General features: G+C 43.3%; 2 protein-coding genes across 2 annotated transcripts; both read right to left on the reverse strand.

Moving 5' to 3' along the window:
• Positions 1 to 133: 133 nt before the first annotated feature.
• LOC6502925 (AP-1 complex subunit beta-1) lies at positions 134 to 3,845 on the reverse strand. Its single transcript, XM_001963541.4, has 3 exons — positions 3,730 to 3,845; positions 1,962 to 3,417; positions 134 to 1,899 (listed from the first exon to the last, which is right to left on the reverse strand). The coding sequence occupies exons 2-3, from the start codon at positions 3,384 to 3,386 to the stop codon at positions 553 to 555; spliced, it is 2,772 nt and encodes a 923-aa protein (XP_001963577.1). The 5' UTR covers positions 3,387 to 3,417; positions 3,730 to 3,845; the 3' UTR covers positions 134 to 552.
• A 1,760-nt stretch (positions 3,846 to 5,605) lies between these two features.
• On the reverse strand, positions 5,606 to 19,543 carry LOC6502924 (high affinity cationic amino acid transporter 1). The gene is made up of 12 exons (XM_001963542.4): positions 18,300 to 19,543; positions 15,539 to 15,664; positions 15,317 to 15,470; positions 11,625 to 11,756; positions 11,466 to 11,564; positions 11,030 to 11,410; positions 10,787 to 10,970; positions 10,141 to 10,733; positions 9,919 to 10,084; positions 9,642 to 9,858; positions 9,482 to 9,581; positions 5,606 to 9,419 (listed from the first exon to the last, which is right to left on the reverse strand). The coding sequence occupies exons 1-12, from the start codon at positions 18,333 to 18,335 to the stop codon at positions 9,160 to 9,162; spliced, it is 2,448 nt and encodes an 815-aa protein (XP_001963578.1). The 5' UTR covers positions 18,336 to 19,543; the 3' UTR covers positions 5,606 to 9,159.
• Between the last annotated feature and the right edge of the window lie 4,627 nt (positions 19,544 to 24,170).

Below are 24,170 nucleotides of genomic sequence, written 5' to 3' on the forward strand. Positions count from 1 at the left end.
TAAAGCTATATTGGTCGTATATAGATTTTCAAGAGGACATCAAGAGGACTACATCCCTTCCCATCATTAACAACAAACTCAGATAGATGACCCCGTCCCCAGACCCCAGACTAAAGAAAAGAACACAAAAAAGTCAATTTATCGAGTATATATGGTGTGTTATGTTATACATTTTTACTAGGACACGTACATAAACATAGATGCAGTGCATAAATGGGGGTTAAAAAGTTTGGAATGCGATCAAGCAACGCCGGAACTGTGGCTACAAAAGGGGCGGTGTCCGGAAGGCGTGGTTATTTATCGTCACCGCTAAACGTCACATTTATATTTAACAATTAACACTTTTACGGGTCAACCTGATTGGTTTGTATATGTGTGTATATGCATATTTTTTAATGTAATGTAACGGCATAAATAATGCTAAACCGCCAATACACAATAATAATAGTAATAATAATACGTAGACTACAATTTTTGTTGCGCTAATATTGGATCCTTGGGTACATATACTCCTCATCTACCAGCTTCTCCATCTCCTCCGTCAGCGACAGCTTAGGGCGAGCGGATGATGGCCTCGTAGGCGGCGAAAATAATGTTGGCCACCTCCACGGAGCGCGACTTGAGACTGAGCGTGGCATCCGGGTTGCCCGGCTGCAGCTTCAGCTCCAGCAGCACCCAGATGTTATTCGTCAGCTTGAGCGACTGGTAGAGCATGTCCTGACCCTCCACGTTCCGCTTGGCAATGGTGAAGATGTTGTTGGTGGTCATCTTGGAGGCAATGCCATCGGTGGTGCCGATGACGCCGCTCAGGCTGTACTGCAGCTCGTTGGCGGCGGGGATCTCCTTCCAGGTGTTCAGGAAGACGCGCTTGTCCAGCTGCCCGTCCTCGGCGAAGAGCACGTTGCCGTGAACCAGGCAGGCGAAGTAGAAGATGTCGATGTTGTTCTTCACGGCCACCTGCAGGTTGTTCAGCGGCTCCATGCGCTGAATGGGTCCGTTTGTGCCCAGGGCCAGGCTCACCTCGATGCTCTGGTTCGGCGGCAGTGGAGCAGCCTGCAGCGGCGACGATGGCACCAGGCCGAAGCTGTTCTTGTTCAGCTGGATGGCGAAGTTGGTCATCGGCTGCATGGCCTTGTTGGTCAGGGTCATGTCCATGAACACTTCGCCGTTGCGCCGCGAGAAGGTGCCCTGGATCTCCAGGCCCTTGCCTTTCTCGGCCGGCAGCCACGTCACCTTGGGTATCTGTACTCCCACGGAGAGGGAGGCACCGCCCAGGCCGAATATGTCGCCCAGCAGGCTGGTGGCCCCACCTGGTGCCGCCTCAGCTGGCGGACCGCCCAGCAGGATATCCAGACCGCCGCCCAGCAGGTCCACGTTGCTGGTAGCTGCCGGAGCGGCTGGCATGGCGGGAGCATTGATGTCCATGGAGAGCAGGTCACCGATGAGAGATTCCTGGTTGGGAATGACCATGGCCTCCGAATTGGCGCCACTCTCGGGCTGCTCGCTGCCTGCTCCGGCTCCAGCGCCAGCGGCTCGGTTGGGCAGCGACTTGCGAACTCCGGCACCACGGCCCTCCACGAACGCCGTGGGCGGCTTGTGGTAGACACTGGCCAGCGAGCTGATGTGGCAGATCAACTCGTCCAGAAGCGTGGGCTCCAGCAAGTCGGTCTCCTCGGAGATCAGGGGCTTGTCGGCCAGAACCACCTCCTTAGCGGCAGCCGGATCCGTGGACAGTAGTCGCCAGTAGATGAATCCACGGTCCCGCAGATCGGGATTGTCCGAATCCTGGGTGGCAAGCGAGAGCACGTGCTGCACCAGCTCCTGGGTGTCCGATGGGCGCTTCAGAAATAGTTTCACCACCGCCGTCAGCAGCTGCAGTTGCACCTGGGCGTTCTCGTCCTGGCAAGAAAAAAGTTAAAATGTAAGATGTAAAGAAAATAGGGAAATTGCGCTCAACCCACCTGGAATCCTTCAAGAAAGCTGTCTAGCAGTTCGTCGGCGTTGTCAATACGTTCTGCATATTCGCCAATGATCCAGACCATAGAGGCGCGTGCCTCCGGCTCATCCAACGTGTCCAGGTTCTCGCACAGGGTGCTGATAATGCTCTCGTACTTGTTCGGATACTTGCGGAAGATGTCCTTGATGACCACAATGGCTTCTTGGACCACGTAGTTGACCTTGGTCTGGATGAGGTCGAGCAGCGTGGAGACGCACCGCTCCGCCGAGGGCTCCACCTTGATGGCGCAGCGGCCAATGGCCCGCACAGCCTTGCGCACGAAGTCGACGTCCACCTCGGTGGCGTACTCCTTCAGTTCGCTGAGCACCTGGGCGATGTTGCTCTGGTTGGCCAGTCGGATCATAATGTCCAGTTTCTCGAGCTTCACATAGATGGGATCGTTGTACTTGACGAAGAACACTTTCATTTCGTGCTTGAGGATGTCCGGCCGCTTCTGGACGATGAGGTTGATGTTCCTGAGTGCCACGTACTGAACTTCTGGCTCCGAGGAGAGCAGGGTGACCAGCGGGGGCGCCAGCTTCTTGGTGAGAGTGGCGCAGAAGTCACTGTCGCTGGAGAGCATTTCCAGCAGCTTCATCAGGACCTTCACGGCGCTGAGAACAACGGCGGCATTGGCGTGGGCCAGACGAGGTGTGATTCGCTCACAGATTGATTGTGCCTCGCGCTCGTCCTTCGGACTGTAGTTGGCCAGCGAGTCCAGGATGAAGACCTGACCCCACTCGGTGCACTCGTTAAGAGCCGTGAGTAGCTTGTTGATGGTAACCGAGTTCATTTCCACCAGCGGCTGGCCCGACTGACTGGCCTCGTTGATTTCGCTGAGAGCGGCCACGGCGTTGGCCACCACCATGGGATTGGAGTCCGACAGCAGGTCCTTCAGCTGGTCCAGGAAGCCCTGATCCTCAACCATCGTGGCCGAGATGTCGTACAGCTTGGCGACACAAACGGCTGCAGTTTTGCGTACGTACGGATCCTCGTCCTTGAGGCACTTGCGCAGAGGCTCGCACAGGTACTCCGTGATCTTGTCCACCCGGATGCAGCCCATGGTGCGGACGGCCAGGGCGCGGATCAGTGGGTTGGAGTCCTCGCAGTCCTTAACGAATGTATTCACCGCCATAATGGCCATGTCCGGCTGTGACTTGGCGTAGTTCATCAGGTAGAGGTAAACCAGCTTCTTCAGCTCCAGATTGTCTGTTTGCATGCAGTTGACAACGTCCGGGAAGAGGGCGGACACGTCCTTGCCCACCGTCATGCTGGCTATCACCTTCTTCACGGCCTCCTTCTTCTTCTCCTTCTTGTCATTGTTCAGCTCCGATTTGAGCTCGAAGATCTCGCCCTTCTTGGTGGTGGTGAAGTACTTGGAGTCGGTCATCTTGCTGCGCTGCCTTGCTCCTTGCTCCGGACTAGAAACGAGAAAGACAAGAAGGTGAGATTCAATTTATTGATTGCGCTGCAGATCCCCCCTTCCACTTGGCAGCCCCCTGCATTCCGTTGGTGGGGCGTAGCACCACCGCGCACCACCAACACAAACACAAACACACAAATAGCAGTCGGCGGATACACTCATACTACTCCCCCGTATCTTAGCTTGAACACGTCTCAAATACGACACTGTTTCGAAGACGTCGTATTCGATTTTTCTGGCTCAGCATCCATTATATTTAATCATAGTTCTCTTCCACGTTAAAACGGCTAATCAGACACGGCGTATTTACCTTTATAATTGTTATTTTCTCTTTTTTCGGGCACAAGAAAATTGTTTGCCTTTTTTCTGTGCGTAATTAGTGCGACCGTATGTGGTATTTCCGTAGCAAGAAGTGACCATTTCCAAGTCAAAAAATACTAAAATACTGAAAATTACCAAAAATGTCGTTGGAGTGCCCAACGAACAGTTTGTTAAAACTGGGAGATTATCTACCTTCTTACCAACCCCAATCTGATTTAAAAGGTTAATGGAGGTCTTATTGTAGTATGATTTCTCAATTTTAATGAATCGCAAAAGCCAATGAAACTGAAACTAAATTTTAATTTTCCATAAGATAACTAATTGATTATAATTATAAAAGCTATGACTTTTTCAACAAAATATGAGATTAAAAACACCTTTTTAAATGAAGAAAATATTGTTTATCATACTATGATAAATTCAATAATATTGTTCCGAGTTTTCCCTTAAAGTTTTCCCTTAAATCCAAAATTAAAACATTAAAAAAAAATCTTCCATAGACAAATGTTTTGGGGAGAAATCATAAAAGCACAAAAATAAATGTAGAAAATCAGATATTTCAACTTTGGATGAGAATTTCACAGATATGGTAACTGCTAGAAGACATTTTTGACTTTGTAAAATTAAAAAAAATATATATAGGTTATTGAAAATCGTTGGGTTTTTGAAATTCATGCCAAATTTCAAGTAATTGAGGCTAGAAATTGTGATTTTGAGTCAACCATATCGAAAAAAATAGTCCACTTTTCATAACACAAAAAAAAGGCCATAGCTTCGAAAATAATAAACGAAAACTTTAAAGAATCCTTTTATGGAGATATTCTTGAATATACATACTATCGAAGTAGTTCTCCATTTTTTCAAATCTCCAGACTAGAGGACCCCTTTAATCAGAACAAGAAAGAAAAGCTTCGGGCGGAGCCGAAGTTGATATACCCTTGCAGTTGTGCCATTTCTGATCGTTCAGTTATATGGCGGCTATTGGATATAGTTGGCCGATCCTTATGAAATTTGGCAAATCAAATTATTTTGTTCAAAATCCGTACCAAGTCCCATCTTTCTAACTTAAAAATCACCAAAGTTATGCCGATTCCGATCGATCTATGACAGCTATAGGATATAGTCGGCCGATCCTTTTGAAATTTGGTAGACAAGATATTTTGGCCAAATATAATATGTGTGGAAAGTCTCAACCCTCCAGCTTAAAAAACACCAATGTTATGGCATTTCCGATCAATCAGTTATATGGCAGCTATAGGATATAGTCGACCGATCCAGGGCGTTCCGACTTATATACTACCTGCAAGGAAAAAAAGGATGTGTGCAAAGTTTTAACTCGATAGCTCCAAAACTGAGAGGCTAGTTTGCGTAGAAACCGACAGACAGACGGACAGACGGACATGCTCATATCGACTCAGGAGGTGATCCTGATCAAGAATATATATACTTGATAGGGTCGGAGATGTCTCCTTCACTGCGTTGCACACTTTTGACCAAAATTATAATACCCTCTGCAAGGGTATAAAAATCCACCATTATACCGTTATGATTTTCCCATTAAAATGAAACCCAAACTTAAATATCCTAACAATTGGTTTACTTTGTTTTTAATATTTTCAAGAAATATCATTTAATAAGTTATTAACACAGAAAACAAATCAAGAGTAGTATTTGAATTAAAAAATGTTTTCTTATCTTGTAACATCATTTTCATTCCTCTTTGGTTTTCATTTTGTTTTTATCGATCCATTGAAATATATATATATGTATGTATATATATATATATATCATCATACCGGGACTCTCCCGAATATGTTAATACAATATTAATAGTTGTATATTAACTATTTCACGCCTCCTTCTCCGACATCACGTATTTTCCTCAATCTTTCACATAGCTTTTCGTTTTTTTTTGTGTTTTTTTTGCATTTTTTTGTTCATTTTGTTAAGATAAATGAGTACAGAATAATTTCAAAAATTTTGATGCTTCATTAGTAAAAGTTGTAAAGTTTGCTATTACACCTTAATTATATACACGTTTAAATAAATCATATTCCAGTAATTCAGTCTTATGAAATAAACAAAAACTTAGGTACATACATTATATTCAGCTGTCAAATCAATTGATCAATCAACCAAATAAACAATTCACTAATGTACTTTCGATAACTAAAATGCTGTTTCATTTAATGTGAGTTGTTCGTGTTTAAGACTTTTAGGCTTGGCTCTTCAAAAAAATCAGTAAACTGTCTGGTTGCTTTCGGAAATTCAATTCTCTATTAATCTATAAAGTTTCATGGCTTGTTCTATTTTATTGTTTTTGCTTGTGTGTGCTTCCTTGTTGGGAGTATTCCCCACTTCCGGTTTGGATTTCGGTAACTCTATGGCTTTCTTCTATGGCTGATTCTCGGCCCGCTTTCAGGGGTTACAAAGGGGGCTTACAGTGGGCCGGATAGACGGTAGATTAAGTGTTCCCTGTTTTCAGTTTCCGTTCGAGAGATTGTTCGAAAAGAGATTTTGAAGTTAAAACAATATTTTGTATTCAAATGCATACGTTTTGTAACGGAAGCTTTTTGGGTTCTGTTCTTGTTCTTCTTCCACTTGCCATCTTCACATTTATCGATATATAGTGTTTATTTTATGTTTAATAGTTTCTTGTTTCGCTTTAAATTGGAACTGTAGAAAATCCATTAAAACTATCATATTCCCATAACAGTTTTTGTATCTATGTCTTAACTTGGTGGTACCGGAAATAACCGAAAGGTGGAAGAGCAAGCTGTTGCAGCCCGCAGTTACTGGAGGATTGCCTGTACCTATTGTTATCCATAGTATAGAAGTACGGATACCTGGAACTACCGGCCCGACAGCCCACTCAGCGGACAGTTTCGTTTTCGCAATTACTGCCATCTGCAATAAAAATCAATATATAAATAAAACTTAAGAGTTTGACCCAAAAGAAACAGATAACAAAAAATGGCGTCCATTTAGGATTAGCTGGCGGGTAATCGTTTATCGAAACTATCGACTGAATCGGACCCGACAGGTTCCGGTTAGATTTATGTATATTTCAACTTTAAGCTGTGTGGTAGGATATGTTATTCATTAGTTTTGTTGCTTTGCTTCTGAGTTTCGTTTCATTTAGTTGCTTGTTTGTTTGTTTGTTGGTTTGCTGTGCCTTGTTCATAAAAATATACATTCGCACTGTCTGTTTTTCGCTGATTTTAAGAGTTTTAAGAGATACTCGTGAGGTGTATGTACAAATTGTATTTCGCGCTTCGGTCTGGAGTTAGTGGTAAACAAGGTTGAAATTCCATATATAGTTAGTAGTTACATAGTGTGGGACCAGTTGGGTGGCGTCTATATATCTTAAGTAGTTGGTCCGGAAAGCTCCTCTCTTTGAAAACCAGGATCTTGAGTGATTGATAGATTTTTAGTTTTCAGTTGGTTTGGTTTTCAGGTTTTCAGGTTTTCTGCTAATTTCTGTTACTGGCTTAAAGAGTGCTTTTGTGCAACGATTTGGCACTCGAAATTGTTTGAATTAAAATTAAGCACAAGAATAGACATTATTGAAACGAAACTATATCAAATTATTCAAATAGCTTAGACAATAGTTTTGTATATAAATAGTTTTTGTCTCTGTTGTGGTTCAGTTGTTGATTTTGTTGATTTTCTCAATATGGTATATAGTATATAGTAAGAATATCGGTTCGTGTTTCGAGTGTACAAGGATTGTTTCGAGTGTATGTACAAAGTTGTAGTGAAGTTACAAAACGAATAAATTATCAGAAGTATTATTATTCTTAAAAATGTTGTTGATTTTGCTTTAAACTTGCCATATACTTGTAATTTGGTTAAAAATAGATTAGTTATGCATGGTTGCTTGTACATAGTATATAAAGTGGAAAAAAGTATGCTGGTACATAAACGTTTTCTTTACCATATCTCCCTTCGCGTCCATTTTTGTTTTAGTTATTCACTTGTGTTTATACATATTCCTTGGTAGTTATGCTTGCTTTCATTTATATATTCTTTTTCTTTTCTTTTCTTTTCTTTTCTTTTTGTTTTTTGTTTTTTGTTTAAGTTGAATAGTTCGATAAGTAAATATTTTTGGTATTCCTTTTTGGTAATTGTTTATATGGTAATTTTCATAAATATATATGCGTATTCATATAATTTTTGCTTGGTATTTCGTTAAGTAAAATGAATTATTGTATTACAACGAATGCGAAATGCCGCTTAAAAATGAGTTTTAGTTTAGCGCGAGCCTCTAGGAGATCAAAAACAAATAACACTTCGGATAGATTTACTGAGACGGACGTTACAGTACTGTACCGCACTGTACTGTGCTGACACGTCGTACAAAATGCATAGCGTAAATATAATATATATAGAAACAACAATAGAATCATAAATACATAATTTTTGTCTTTGGATTTTCTTCCGTGTGTTGTGAGAGTGTTTAGACTGTGTGTGTGTGTGTGTGTGTGTGTTGGGGTTCCGTTCCTGCCAATCGTGGGATTGCTCAGGGATCTCCAGACATCCAAGGGCTATACATATGGAAAGTTACATATACCAATGTTTTGGGTTAGGAAAAGTCGACTCCTTGGTGCTGATTTGCGGATCCCCTCGCATAGTCAGGATTGTGATTTTCGCGTGTGTGTCTGTATTGGAGGAGTGCTAGTGCCTAAAATGTACAGATGTGCTCAGTTATTTGTGTATATTGTATAACTATTTTGTTCGCCAGATCCTGCCTATCGCCGCCGTCGGTCAAAAATATGGCGGTGCATCCTGCTCTCTTGACTCCTGTGCCGAATCCCGTTTGACCAGCGTCACCCAAAACGCTTGTCAATCGACGTTGGGCACACTGATAGCTCCTATCGTACGTCGCTTATCGTTATCGTTATCGCTTAGATCTATAGCTGGATCGAGGATAAATGGAATTGTTATCTTTGCACTTGTAACTCTTTGCTGAACTAATAACCCATCGCTATATGTGTATATATATTCGCTTGTATAATCAATTTATATATATGTATATATATATGTATATGTATATGCGTTTGTATATGGTATAGGTGTACTTTGGTGACCTCGACAGGACGCAACGGAGCGGAGAGCCGTGAACAGTGAACGGTGAACGGCGAACAGTGACTTCTCCGCCGCCCGTGCCTTTGTACGCCTTGTATATATATGGAATCGGTGGCGTTACACTTTGCCATATCCTTTAAACTTAACATCGCTAGTCGTATTTACAAGTGAGTGAGCTGCTCCCCCTTGGATATCCTTCTCCTCCTCGTGCCTCCTCGTGCGGAGCCTCCTAGCTCAGGAATCAATCGGGAATCAAAGGAATGGTAGATGGTAAAAGGAATTGGATTTGGAATTTGTCTTTGTGATTTGAGATCGGATGCTCGGTTGCCGTTTAATCGTCCCACGTCGGGAACTGACCCTCGTCCACGAACATGCTGAACTGCCCGGTATACTGGCGCTCCATCGGCGGACCCGATCCCCTGCCCTGACCTCCCGCGGTGGACGGCGGTGGCGGCGCAACTGGTCGCGTGGGTCCCCCGCCTGCGGCACCTTTGCCGGGTGGTTTCGTTGTGGATCCACTGCCGCTGTGGCCGCTCCTCGAGCTGCCTTGAGTCGAGGATGACGAGGATTTTCCGTAGTTGTAGCGTTGTTCTGCGAAACAAATTAAAGGATTAAAAATTACGTATACGCCCCGATGCAGTGGTTGGACTTACTTGAGGATGGTTGCTTGACCTCCTTGCTGGCCCAGACGGGCTCATGGGTCTGGTTGTAAGACTGCTGATCCCAAACGGCCTTTTCCTCGACGTTTTTGCTCTGCGGTAGGAAAATAAATGCCATTAGACAGGCCACACACTGTCTCCTCGCGTCACTTACGTAGTCCTTGTCGACGTGCAACTCCAGGTCATCGCTGGTCTGCTCCAGGCTGCTGTGCGTGATGCCGTAGTAGAAGTACATGACGAAGCCGAGGCTCATCCAGACGGTGAAGCGGACCAGGGTCAGGATGCTCAGCTTGAATATCAAATATATGTTCACGGTGATGGCGATGGCCGGGATGAACGGAAGTCCGGGGGTGAGGAACGCCAGCGCATATCTGTCGGGGGTGGTAGGGGTTAATTTACATCTTTTGAAAGGATTAGGGAGTCACCAGTACCTATTCTGCGGCTGCCGCGATATAATCAATAGTATCACAAATATGCCCATAAACAAAACGATGTAGACGAAGGCGGCCAGGCCTCCGGACCAGCCGATGGCCGCGAACAGGTCCAGGAAGAATATGAGACCGAACATGATGCCCACGAGCTTGGTGACGTACATTCCTGGGAAGAGAGAGCACCCATGTAGGAAGAGCTACCCGATTATGATCCAAACTTACCGCTTTCGGTGGTGGCCTGTCCGGGGTTGATCCAGGGAAAGAAGCCGGGACACAGGTAGGCATAGTCGTGAATCTTTCGGGTCACAAAGTTTAGGCCCATGGTGTCGAAGGCGGTGGCCTGGCCGGTGGGTCCTGTCGGGGCTCCATGCACGCTGCCGTAGAACTTGTTCTCCGAACGGTCCGAAACCAGGAACTGATCGTCCCGGCCCCCCAGGAAGCCCTCCGGACTGTCGTCTATGAAGGAGTCATCCGAATCGGACATGCCGCGGGTCACTCGCTTGATGGTCAGTTTGCCGGGCACCTCCAGGACTTCGGCTGGCGTTATGTGGGCGCGAGAGTCACTGGCGGTTCCGGGCGCCACCGGAGTGCGCAGCTGGGCCGGCAGCAGTTCCACCAACGAGGTGCTGTGCGGCTGGTAGCGCAGCACAAGGACACAGGTGGACACCAGAGTGTAGGCGAGCAGAGTGCCGATGGACATCATCTCGACGAGGATCTCCAGGCGAACGGTGAGGGCCACCAGAGCGGCGGCCAGTCCGCTGCCAATCGTCGCTAGGCCGGGCACATTGGTGCGTTGCCACAGTTGCGATAGTTGCCTAGGGGATTCCCGTTGAGACATCACCCACAAAAGAGTTCGCAGCTCACTCACCTGAAGATCAGGCCGTCCTGGGCCATGGCATAGATGACTCGCGGCATGGGGAACATGGAGCCGAACATGGCCACCGAGAGGCCGGCTGTGGCGCCGATGGCCACCACAGCGCGGCACTTGGGGGCGTTCACGTAGGACCACATCTGGACCAGGGCGGCTCCCGTGTTAATATGATCGTAGGGAACTGAAACGAAGGCAAGTGATAAGCATCGAGTGACAAGGATCAACGGCAGATGTACCCACCTACTAGGGTAAGGACCAGGCTAACACTGACGTAGGCGATGAGGACAACAATCAACGAGCCCACAATGGCCTTGGGTATGCTCTTCTGGGGATTGTGGGCCTCCTCGCCGGTGGTAGCGATGATGTCGAAACCGATAAATGCATAGAAGCAGGTGGCAGCGCCGGAGAACACGCCGGTCCAGCCGTAGGGCAGGAAGCCCTGGTGCTCCGACCATGTCTTCGTGTCCACATAGAAGAGACCGGCGGCCATAACGAACACCCACGTGGCCAGGTTAATGGCGTTCAGCGAGTGATTGAAGATGACCGACTTACTAGCGCCCATTGCCAGGACGCAGGTCATCAGCAGCGTTATGCCAAAGGCAATGAAGTCCGGAGGTTTACCTATCATGGCCCGAATGTATCTCTATTTATCGGATGTGTATACCTTCCTACTTACCGAATATCGTGCCAATGGACTCGCTTATCGTTCGTGCGATGGCATTGCCAGTAAGGGAATCGAAACTAGAACTTAACGCACAGGCACAGGCACTTGTTCCTGTTTCAAAATATATTTACATTTATTTTCAATATTCAGAGTGTCAAGACAAAAACTCACCTATTAGATATTCCAATATCATGTTCCAACCAATTATAAAAGCTACAAATTCTCCAACCGCCACATATGAATACATATAGGCCGAGCCGGATGTGTGTGGCACACGAACGCCAAACTCCGCATAGCAGGCTCCTGCAGGAGTTGATATTCAGCGAAAACATGCAATAATTATTACAAACATTATTTAATAAACATAACGACAGAAGATAGTACTGAGCCACTGTGAGCCACTGACTGACTGAATATTGAACGGGCATTTTATTAGAATATTTACTCAAAAACCAATGCAAATAATAAAAAACCTTTTTCGAAAATAAATTTTTCTTGAAGATTCCCGGATTTAATATTTAAAAATAAAGAGGATACCCATCTTTTTCACCCAAACTGCATTCATCCTTTCAATGTATTGACTCCTAAACAAAACTTTTGTTGCATACTTTTGCCTACTTTTGGAAAAAACTACTCAAACAATCAAATCCAGGAGGGAAGAAGAATTATAAACTTTTTATAACTCCTCTAAAAATGGTCAGACCAGGCAGTTCCGGGTATACCAAGAAGGGTCGCCACCCCTATATTCGAGTTTCTTCACTATATGATTCCCAGTAGTCTTCTTTTAGATCGACACTCTTCGTTCTCAGGGCCGTCGAGAAGCCATGTCGGGCCCCGGGGCTTGGATTCCTCACGGGCCCTTTTTCGTTTTCGTCCCGCTGACCCCCCGGTCATTAGACCCCGCTGCCGGGCCCCTGTCCATTGCGGGCCCCGGGAAAATTACCCGGCTGACCCCACTCTCAACGGCCCTGTTCGTTCTATAAAGAATTTTTAATGTTACCGACCTTTTAATGTATATGTAGATTCTCAAAAAAATGTTGCATACTCTTGTATGTTTTGAAATCCAATAGGTAATAAGGATAAAAAGTCTACAACTTCTTGAAAAATAGACCGATTTGGAACGAACTTGATCGTATAGCTCGATTTCTTATATTCTCTGAAATTCACGCGTTCATACGGACATGGATATATGAACTTCAAGTACCGGGGTATAAAAAAGATGCATACATATTTCAAGTTAATTTACATTTTGTCTAGTTTAACTTTATTTTAAGGAGTTATGTGCGGCGTTTTGTTAATTCTTTTATTCATATTCTTTTATTCATATTTATCATTTATTTGTTTATTCGTTTATAAGTTTAATGTCCATACTATAACTGCCCAATGCTAAATATCCAAGAAACCTAAGAAGATGCTCGCGATCTTCGCAGAGACTGTTTTTAATTGAAGAAATGTGCAAACCTAATCTCTATGGTCCGAATAAACGGCCTCTTGGAACTGTTTAAAGCGTCCTAACAGTCTTGGTCCCTAAGATACTTTGAAAGTGGGTCTGCGGGCCTAATAGCGTATTTAGCAGTATCATAATGCCTTAAATACTTGAGATTGCAATGAAAATGAATAAGATAACTAGTAGGAAAAATATCGCACTTTCGGAAGAGTTTGGATCAATCAATTTTTTCTTGTTTAATCAATCAATTTAATCAATACTTTGACCCCAATCTCTCATCGATGTTATATTTTCGTCGATTTTCTGTCGACGGCCCTGCCGACTGTAGGATTTTTATTGCGGACTTACAACTGAACGAAAAAAATGCCATAACATTCGTGATTCTGCAGATTAAAGCTTCTGATAAGCTTTGTCTCCGCGCGGTTCATAGAGCAACGATTTTTTGTCGAAAATGTGACTCCGATTTTTGTCAAAATATATTTTTTTATTTTCAACATCCATCTCCAAATCCTTCCTCCTAGTACCGCATCATAAATGAGCTTTGAACTTCTACTAAGGACATCTTTCTAGTAATTCAGATTTCAGATGATTGAATCAAGCGATTTGAGGCGGTTTCTGTTTTTTACCTATAACTTTTTTTTATATCTTACAATATAATCCTCCATTTGTCTGCTAGGACTTTCTCTCTTTTCTAAGACTTTTGTAACATTTATTTGTTCAACGTGCTGCAAACATTAATTTAAGATCCATTGGCTCAAATTCTTCCAATATCTCCGCTTCTAAACAAGCAGAATTTTAATAAAAATTTGACAAATAGATGACTTCATTTGTTTTTAATATGACCGTTGCGAATAAAGTGCAAGAGTTGGAATAAAAGCTTCAATCGAGTAAGTAGGCCTTGAAAGCAGGAGTTTGGAAATATTTGGTATATAAGCAGGTTCTATTCCTACGAGAATCAGTTACTGCCTGCCTTCAAAGCAGTAAGGTTGTCTTATTTAATTTTAATTTATTCATCAATTTTACTTTTCATTTATTAATTTCCAAAGGAGTGGGATCTACTTACGACGCATATGTGGCTCTAATGGGCTGCTATTTAACCCAAACAGTCTGATTTTCATTTTATTTTTTTTTTTTATTTGTTTTTGCTTAAGAATATTATTTAGTGGTCTCTGAGTAACAGCAGTCCTTCCTCACTTCTTTTCCGTTTCTTCTTTTTTTTTGTTTCAATGAAACATGATTCTCCACAATTTGGCCTACTAGGGTACGACATAGCAGCCTACAATCTTTAATTTGATTTATTCACCTAATTTATTTTTTATTTATTACTTATTGGGAACATTCTGACTCCATATTTATAAACTATTTATTATTGCATTTTTTATTTTTTTATTCTACTGGGCCATCAAACCAAAAAATCTCTTATGGTCCTCTTGGTTATGGACGCACAACTCTGCCATCGAGGGCTTCTGTGCTTTTCTTTTATTTTATATTTTAGTGTTAAAAGAACCTTTGGGTTCTACCAACTTCGGGCTCTTATATGCACCTTTACTATACAAAATTTTCTTATATAATTTTAGTTATTTACTTCAACTGACGAGAAGTTGGCCCCTACTAGCTTCCACCACAAACTGCATGATGGGCTTTCGTCTTCTAATTTCTCTTTTAGTCGGTTGTCTTCTCCTTAAAAGTATTTAACTTTATCGTAACCAAATCTTTTGCATTGGTGGGGTCAATCTGAAGTTTTTCGGGACATTATTTTCTTTTATATATTTATTAATTTCATATATTTATTTTGATATTTAATCATAATCTATGGCTCTCGAATATCACGGCTAGGATCTGGATTACCGCGGTAGACTTTCTTCGGAATTTTAGGCTGATTTCCTTAATAATTATGAATATTTATTTTGTTTGTACTCTTCACTGTTTGTATTATTCTTTATTTCTACACTTTTAAATAGTGTCTTATGAATAGAATTATAGAGTGGGTCCTAGAATGGGTCCTATTATATAATTTCCCTCTACTCTTCGTCTACCTTTAAATAATCTATTTTTAATTATTTGGCACTCCTAATTTGACTCCTTAACTTCCTCGTAATATTTTCTTCTTTCTTAAAGCCTTAGAGGCAGCCACCCAAAATAAATGTTTTCCAAGTAAATATTAACATTTTCATTTTAACTTCATTCTAATTTAATACAATCAATTAAAGCTTATATACTTATTGCTATTTTATTGATTAAAAGTGGAGCTAAAAACATCTGTCTTTTGTTCGAGAATTATCAAAGTTAAACCCATTTGAAACGATGAAATCGGTAACTGAAAGCCCATCAATTAATCCAATTAGTCAGAAGTCAGCTATGATTCTATGTATATGTATGTATCCGGGCAGGCCTGGAAGTATATGGGTGTACATACCTGAGAAAATACTCGCTATGGCGGCTATAATAAAACTAATAATCACTCCGGGTCCGGCTATTTTCTGGGCCACCATGCCGGCCACCAGGTACATGCCCGTTCCGCAACAGGAGCCGATGCCCAAGGAGGTCAGGTCCAGGGTGTTGAGACATTTCTGAGGGCGAAATTGATGGAAGGATGTTCAAAAGATATCCGTAAAATATGTCGATGTGTATAGCCTACCGTTAGCTTTGGTTTCTGTGGTTGTGCGTTGCCATCCTGCAGCTGCTTCACATCCTTGGTGCGGATGAGCTTGGGCAGGAGCGTCGTTGAGCTGACTCCTGGTGGCAGTGGCACCCTGAACTTGACCTGCAATCGGAGTGAAAGGACAATTAGTTGGAGGGTCCCATCACTACACTCGTAAGAGATGGAACGAGCGCCATCGAGGACATCATTCGAACATCCTTTGCAGAGCGAAAAAAGAGCCTGCCTGCAAGGACTTGGCAATCGATATTTGCAACAAGTCCAGTTCGCTACTTCCCTCCTTTTCCATTTTTCAAGGCGAATCTTAAACAACTTAGAGGCTTGGCCCAATTTTTCCTTCCCTCAAGGACAATACCGTATTCTGTGGGTGGTCCTGGCGGGGCTTATGAGATATTTAAAATTAATTAAGGCTACACTGAGAGGAACACTGTTTCCTTTTCGGTTTGAAATACAAAGTTAACGGCTTAGAACATAAACCTAAAAACTGTTGCCTTTACAGTCTAATGGAACGAAATTAGACTTGAAGGATGCAGAGTCCTTATCTCCGCTCGCCGCAAATGGCTCATAAAAAGGACCTCTAATGCACACACGCACATCTGCGGAGGCGCCCCCAGCGCTTTGATGTCAGTTGCAATAGGGGATCCTCATTCCCTGCCAAGTTAAATGCCATGTCAGCGGGAAGGCAGTCAACCGCAGAGTCGCCTCATCTTCGGTCCTTGGGGTGTGTGAGTGCTTTTTCCGTCCACCGGGGGAGGGGGTGGTGTGGGTGAAAGGGAAATGGACTTGACTCGGTTCCGGGACAGTCAACAGCAATAACAAAGACCACTAGCCAGGCCTTGACGCAATCAGAGCAGCCAAACGGCGCCCATCCGGTCCGCCAGATACCCTGCCACAACGAATCTTCCATGTCAAGTGCAACAAGCAATCATTCCAGGCCCCTCGCCCTGCCTAGCCCCGCCTCCACCGCATCTATCCTCGGTATCCTTGGGCCATCCTTTGTGTGTGCCAACAAGTTGCATGCTGCGGCGACATTTGGTGGCCACCCCGCTTGCAAGCCTCTTCAAGAGGACTATCATCGGGTCTGGAAATTTAATTATTGCTCTGTTTTGTATATTCCTAATAAAATAAATGCCGCAATAGAGGACCTGAATCCTCCACAAATTGAATAATTTTTAGAGCCCTAAGAGCATTTCCAGCTCTCCCTCCATTAGTTGCCCCTTTTTTGAGCCAGTTGCGGTTATTAATGGCTCGAGAGTGCCGGGGGATGAGCCGTAAATGCAGTGCCACAAGCACAAAAGGTCATCCTGCACAGCGGGGGGCTGTAGAGCAGCCAGGATAATCGGGTTATGGGGTAGTGGCAGGATTCAAGGGGCTTTCGCTTTTGCTATTGCTCGCCAGCCGGGGCGAGTCAATAATGCAGGATTTTCCAGGAAAAGTGAAGAAGACAAGCGGCTTATGTTTGCAATTTGCATGCGGAATTACTGACGGACTGACTGAGAGACTGAGTGACTGACCGACTGGCTGACAAAAAATTGATAAATTAGAAATTCTGAAAGCATGATTTCCTTTGTGCTCTGTTGTCGGCCATTACTTATTCATAACTATTTTTAGGCGAGAGATAGAGAGAGGGGAGACGCACAGGAAACACTTCCTTCGGCTGGGCCGGCTGTGTAGCATACTTTCGGGCTGGGCTGGTCAAGCTCGATCCTGCCGCCCCACAGCCACACACTGCGTATGAGTGATATTACCACAACATTGGGTTATCTGTCTTGCTGGCTGGCTCCTGCCCACCTAATCCTGCCCACAACAGATGCTTTATTTATAGAGCTGTCCCCTCTCTGTGGGATAAGCCTGGACGACGGACAGAGGCGCTGTGGTTTCTGTGTTCTTTTGGGAATGGGAGATGGGGCATGAGTAGGTCGGGGGAGTGGGATTGGGAAATGGAAACGGGGGATTTGGCCTAGAGACGAGCGGCTGCTCCAATTACAGTTGCGGCTGTAAAGGGGCAGCGCAACAGAAGTGGCAATAAAGATAACGCCGAGCCAAAAATGTGGCCACCTTGCCGTCCCTTTCGCGCATTCACCCGAAACTCTTTGTCCTTATATATCTGTATGTATGTAAGTATGTATGTACAAATATATGTATGTACGTGAGTATGTGTTTTTTGTTGTTGTTTTTACGCTTCGGCTTTGAAGCTCGTTGTAACTGCCGCTATGTTGTTGTTGCTGTTGCTGTTGTGTTGTATGTACTTGCCGAATGGTGGCTTCTGTGTGTGTGTGTGTGAGTGGGTGTCGCGAGACGCTCCTGCTTCGTACTGCCAAATGGATTTGCATAAGTCCCTACACACACACACACACACACGTATATACATAAATACATACATACATACAGACATAGACTTTCTGGCTTTCTGGAAAAAGACACATGTTTGTGTGTCTGCGTCGGCGTTCGGTATCATAATGACCTTTTTACGGCATACCGTTACAACAGAGCCCCCATTCACACACACACACACACACACACACATTAGCGGAACACGCACACGCGTCCCCTAGAAGGGGGGCCGCGAGGGGGCTCCAATTTTAGCAGTGACCAAAAGCCTGTGAAGTCGGCCCGTGAACCTCCACGAAGAGGCGAAAATAGAAATAAACTTTTTAACCTGCTTGCATTATGCTCGCTGTGCTCTTTTATTTGTTGTGTTGTTTCGTGTTGTGTTGTTGTTGTGTCTTAATTCACTCACCTTCTCTAGCACCAACAACAAATCCGACGGCTTCATCTCGTCCTGCTTGTGCTTCCTCTTCCACTTCCTCTTTCAACAGTTATCAAATTCGCAGCTCTTTTAACCAAAAAGAGAGTGAGAGTGGGGGAGAGCGTGGGGTGGTGGAGTGCGAGTTGGAGTACGAGTGGAGTGGAGTGGCAATAAAAGAGCAGGAGATGTTACTCTTTGTTTCGTTTTTTATTTTATGTTTTTTTTTTTTGGATTCCTTGATCCTTGTTTTTGTTGGCTCGCTGTTGCACTTGACTTGTTACTGTTAAATGGACACCGTTCGTCCGCCTCTCGCTTGCTCTTTCACCCTCTATCTGAGTAAGCGGCGCAGGGTTGTGGTTCCTTGTGTTGTGGTTCCTGCTGATACTGCTGCTGCTGCTGCTGGCGATGTTACCGTTATTGCTGCTTCGACTTCTGTTGCTTTTTTGTGCTTCACATTGATTTTTGTCTGCAACGTCATTCTATATTCAACAGTTTACGGCCGAAGGATACTGTTTCCTCAACACGCGCGCCTCCTTCGCCACGGCTTACTTTTCACTTTCGGTTTTTGCTTTTTCGGTTTCGCCAGCACTGTCACTTTCTCTATCCTCCGCCTCCGCCCCCTCTGCGTGGCTAGCGCTCCTGCTGCCTGTCCCTGTCCCTGTCCCTGTCCCGCTTCCTCCGCCGCTGTTGTTGCGCGTCTTCGCCTTCACGTGGCCCCTAAACTAACACACACGCATTCACATACACACGAACGGAATTGCAATGGTCGTATGTACGTGTGTGTATATATGTATGTATATTATTACTTTTACCGTCCTCTTAGCACACAGCTGCACGCACGCACAGACACACACACACACACACAAACAAAAAGTCGAAGTCCTCGGTTGCAGCTCGAAGTTTAATTAGAGCGTTTAATTATTTGAATTAATTATATGCTTTTTGGCTGAGTTGTTCTTCGGGATGGCGGTCGCGCTCCTTGCCTCGGTATATTCGGTGAATGAATGCTTGCTGTTTTTCCGTGTGTATCACTTTTTGATGGAGCGTCGAGTGGAGCGAAAAAAATGTGCCCGAGTTCGCGTTCGTTGCTGCTGCCTCTGCCACTGCCACTGCTGCCACTCTCGTGGTCCTGCTGATGGTCCCTCTTCTTCTTTATGGTGCTTCACCAGGCCAGTTCTGTCCTTTTGCTGGCGAGAGCTTTCGCCCTAAAACTACAACAATTACACGCGTTCATGGCGGCGAAGTTGTGGGATTTTCAGCGATGTGGCAACGCCATCGCGTAAACTTCCTGTATCTATAACAGAGTTTCGTCCCGACTCGATGCCCCAAAGCTACAAGTCCCACCTACCCACTCTCGGCGTGCCTCTAACTTTCGATTTCGCTCTCGCTCCATCCCTTTCCCTAACAGACACACACACAGGCACACGCACACCAGAGCGCCCGCCATTGCCGTTCTCCCCACTTCCTTTTTCTCTCTCCCTCTCGCTGTCTCTCTTGCTCTGGCGCGCAAGAAAGTAGGCAACAGAAAGTGCAAGCAACCAGAGCGCAGACGCACAAACGCACCCCCCTCGCTCCCGTCGCTCTTCAGCACTGTGCGTGGGCGTTTTGTACTTTCGCTTTTTTCGGCAACCCATGTGCCTGTGAGCGTATGGGAGAGTGTGTGTGTGTGCGTGCGAGTGTAGTGTCTCCCAAGGATATGTAAATACACACACTCCCCAGAGGCGTCGCTGTTGCTGCCGCTGTTATGCCAATTGTGTAACGGGACAAGTCGTTTATGTGTGCGCACCTGTTACCTGCTGTTTGCTGTTGCTCCACGCCCCTGCCACCCCCCACCTGTCGTGTCCTCTTATCTGTTATCTCGTTTGAGGCGCCCAAAAGCTCTGCCACTGAAAAGGATAATCCCCAGAGCCTTCTCTGGTTCGAGTAGCTGCCGCCAGATGGCGTGGCTTAACGAATTTCAAAGGTTTTCTTTTCATAAAATTGTATTCTTCATAATGTCAGGGGGTTTAAAGATATTTTACTTTACTCAACAGAAAAATATATATTTTTTCTCTTAAATCATAAAATCATAAAATAAATTAACAAATCTGAAAAATAAATATTACTTTCAGTTCAACAACTTCCTGCCTAGAATCCTCGCCTGGCAAGATGGAAAATGTTCTCTTCCAAGCACTACCATACGTTTTTGAATGGTATTCGTACGGACCCTAGTCTACGGTTGTTAATATGCCGCTTTAAAAATAGCAACCATAAATCTTACGTACTCTCGTCGGTGCTGCTGTCATTGGCATACAGCGTTCGACGAGCGTTCCCCCGGAGATCGTGTACTGCCTATAAGTATGGCTGCTGGTGTTCTTGGTTGCCTTTCTTTCGGGTGCTTCAGTGCGAGAGTCTCTAATCCGATGTAAGACCGGCACATGCACTCACTCATCTGTCCATCTGTTGGTCCATGAATACACTGGAGGAAAATATTACTGACCTTGAAATAGTTTTTTTTTTTGATTTATGAATATTATTAGGTATTAGGAGTTAAAGTTATAAGTCTAAAAGTTATGTATCACATGCTATATTTACTCTCTATATAAAATCTATATAAAATTATTAGTTATACCCTTAGATCGAACCTTTTTGTTTAATAAAATATATACGTTTATTTTTACATTAAAAATGTTAAAAAATTACAGATTGAGGAATAACAAATAAATAAATTGGTTAAAATATTTTATTTTAATTTCTAACAAGATTTGAATGTTTACAAAATCTACAATTATTCTTCCCAGTGTAGACACATGTTTATATTTTTGTATATTGGAGATGCTTGGCAGAAACTATCGAAACTAATGTTACTCGAGTTGCCCTTTGGGGGAGGAAAGATCTTACAGTCGACGCAAAAGATCATTGGACCCAGAAAAAGAAACAGATTCGGATTCGGATTCAGTTTACAGATACAGATACAGATACAGATATAGAGCATACAGGCGTACAGATACCGACGTACAGATGCACATATAGGCGTCTAGAATATATGTAGATACGGCTACGGCTACGACTACGACTACGGATCGTGACGCGGAGGAGGCAGAAGAAAAGAGAAGGGGGCGTGGAGGGGCGCACGGACGGACAGCAACTACAGAACGGAGCAACTACAGAATGTTAACGAGTAAAAATCAAGAAAATTTTATTTCTAAAAATAACCTTTGTACTCATTTTCGTTTCAAAACGGAAAGCGGCCGCCAACAACAGCCGCGCAATATAACGAGAAACGACCAAAAACCAATAGCTATAAAGCACAGAGATACTGAGATACTTGCACTCTGCGCAACGGTCTCAGATACAGATACAAATCCCGTACACACGGACATACTCACACTCACACATACATAAGTTCGTACGTAGTCACATATGTCGATGTATCATCCACGCCGCCAGATTCTTGGCAATGTCAATGGGTAAAGAGCATTTACCAATTTACAAACGTGCATATATACTATATGCTGTTTTGTACTAAATTCGCCAGAGAATTTTTAACCATTTTAACCATAAAAAATGCATTTTTGGGATTTCTTCGCAAAGCTCTACCTCTAAACTAAACACATTGAAAATGTTGAAATGTATTTCCATAAGGTTTATGTTTTTATGCGTTGTATTCGCATTATTAATCGGCGTTAAATAGTATAAAATATAGTAAGTATAGTAAAATATAGTATCAAATCAAGTTTATCCTTCCTGTTGATCATTTTAACAAAATGGACTGCTATCTGGTTCAGTTTTTATTTTTTTCTATATTATTTCTTATTTAAATAAAGTAATAATTGCACTACCAATTTAATAGGAATTGTTTATTTCATGGAATGTTTATAAAATAATACTGTAAATAGTATAAAAAAGGATACAATAGGAATAATACAATAGTAACAATCAGGATTTTAAGTCGAAACATTTTCAAATACTTAACAAATTGTACACCTTTTACTTTGAAAATATTTTAAGGACTATGACGAAGCATCTTATTAACAAAACTAAGTAAAATTATGCAGAATTGTTATAAATAATGTGAGTCTGTCAAATACTTATATATTTATATTAGAAATTAAAGATTTAATTATATTTTTCCATTACTGTTCTAGCAAGTTTTTATAAAAAAAAACTTCTATTGTAAAGATAGATTTTTTGACTTTCAATACTTTGACATTCAATGCGTTGATCAGATCTTAAAATTAAAAAAAAAAATAATCTAAAAACTGGAAAAGGTAATTTGTAATTTATGAGAGATTCTGCAGTTAAAAAATGTTGAAATTTCAGAAAGACATAATTGAATAAAGTTTTCCTGACCTGCATATGCTGGACTATGCTCCTGTGGGCATAACTTTGAAATGTGCTTTCCCAAAATAAAACTTTTATTTGCACACAGAAATGATCACTTGAGTGTGTGATGCTACTTAGCAAACACGCACTCATTGAACTTCAAAAAATTAAAAGCGATAATCAAAATTTGCCGACACACTACACATACATTAGTATGTAGATTACAATTGAAGGCATTGTCCAAAATGTAGGCTTACGTGTGAGGAGAACTACGGAAAGAAGCAAGATTTCCTATTTCGTAATCGGGAAAGTTAAACTCATTTCTGTTAAAATGGTTTCCTAATCGGGTAGAGGGATTTGTGAAAAGAAAAGTCGTTGACTCGGAATCTGGTCTACGGGCCAACTATGCTAGTCCCGGGATGATAACGGGGACTGGAGACGATAACCCCTGGAGACGAATGGCGGCAAACAATGTTTGGAACGCGGACTGAGATTATCGGAACTACGGGGCATATGGAGCTTACAATATCTGATCTGGGTTCGGAATAAGAGTACTTATTCCATACATATCGCTTTGGGGGATGGGCGAGTAAGTGGTGCCCATCGAGAGATCGTAAAGCGAACCACATAGTACGGGATGCAGATACAGCTACAGCTACAGCTACAGCTACAGCCACAGATGCAGATACATACAATTATTTTGGATTACAAATAGAATACGATCGTTGGCAGAGCAAGCGTTTCATACGCCCATGTGTTGGTGCCTGTGTGTGTATATTTATGTACTAAAAATTAAAAATAACGGTGGTGCCGTGAGTAAAAGTTGTACAGCCCCAACAAACGCCACCCAAAACGAAAGTCGAACGATTTCGAGAACGATTAGTGGGGCATTTTCCATGACTTCGAGTGATCGTTGATCGCTCGATCGATCGGTCGATCTACACGTGAGTCAGCCCCCGCAGCCCTGTGGCTATGTGTCGGTGTCGCTCCTAACTAATCAATGAAAAATCTTCACCCACCCCGGCGCTCAGGTGTCAAAGGTGACCAGCGAAGCCCCAAACCCTCTGGGGGCGCCTCTAATTCTATTTTACTGATGAACATTTGCGACCGATGGCTCGATGGCATTGCATATATCTGCATCTGCTTATAAGCACCCAATGCATATACTTAGTCGTATATCTGTACACATATAGTAGGTATATAGTCTCCGTTTGGATAATCGGTTGGGCCGGCTACTTCTCGGTGGGCAAGGTAGTACTGGGTAGTAGGGTATGGTACGGTCTGAGCTGCAACCAATGTCGCTCTCTCTGGGAATAGCACTCTTTCGAAAATCGAGTTTTGAATTTCTACTTTTTTTCACAACGGATTTGACTTCTTTGAACTCTGATTTTTTATTATTGATTTTCAAAATCACCTTTACTTGGAATATGGATACAATTTTTAATAGTTTTTAAAAACACATGTTTCGAACTTTTAAGTTTTTTTCGAAATTAAATTTTTATGCAAAACTTTGCCTTTTAATTAAAACCTATATTTTATATATTAATATTTTCATTT

Source organism: Drosophila ananassae, chromosome XL, assembly GCF_017639315.1.
Source record: "Drosophila ananassae strain 14024-0371.13 chromosome XL, ASM1763931v2, whole genome shotgun sequence".
In the NCBI taxonomy this organism is placed as follows: domain Eukaryota; kingdom Metazoa; phylum Arthropoda; class Insecta; order Diptera; family Drosophilidae; genus Drosophila; species Drosophila ananassae.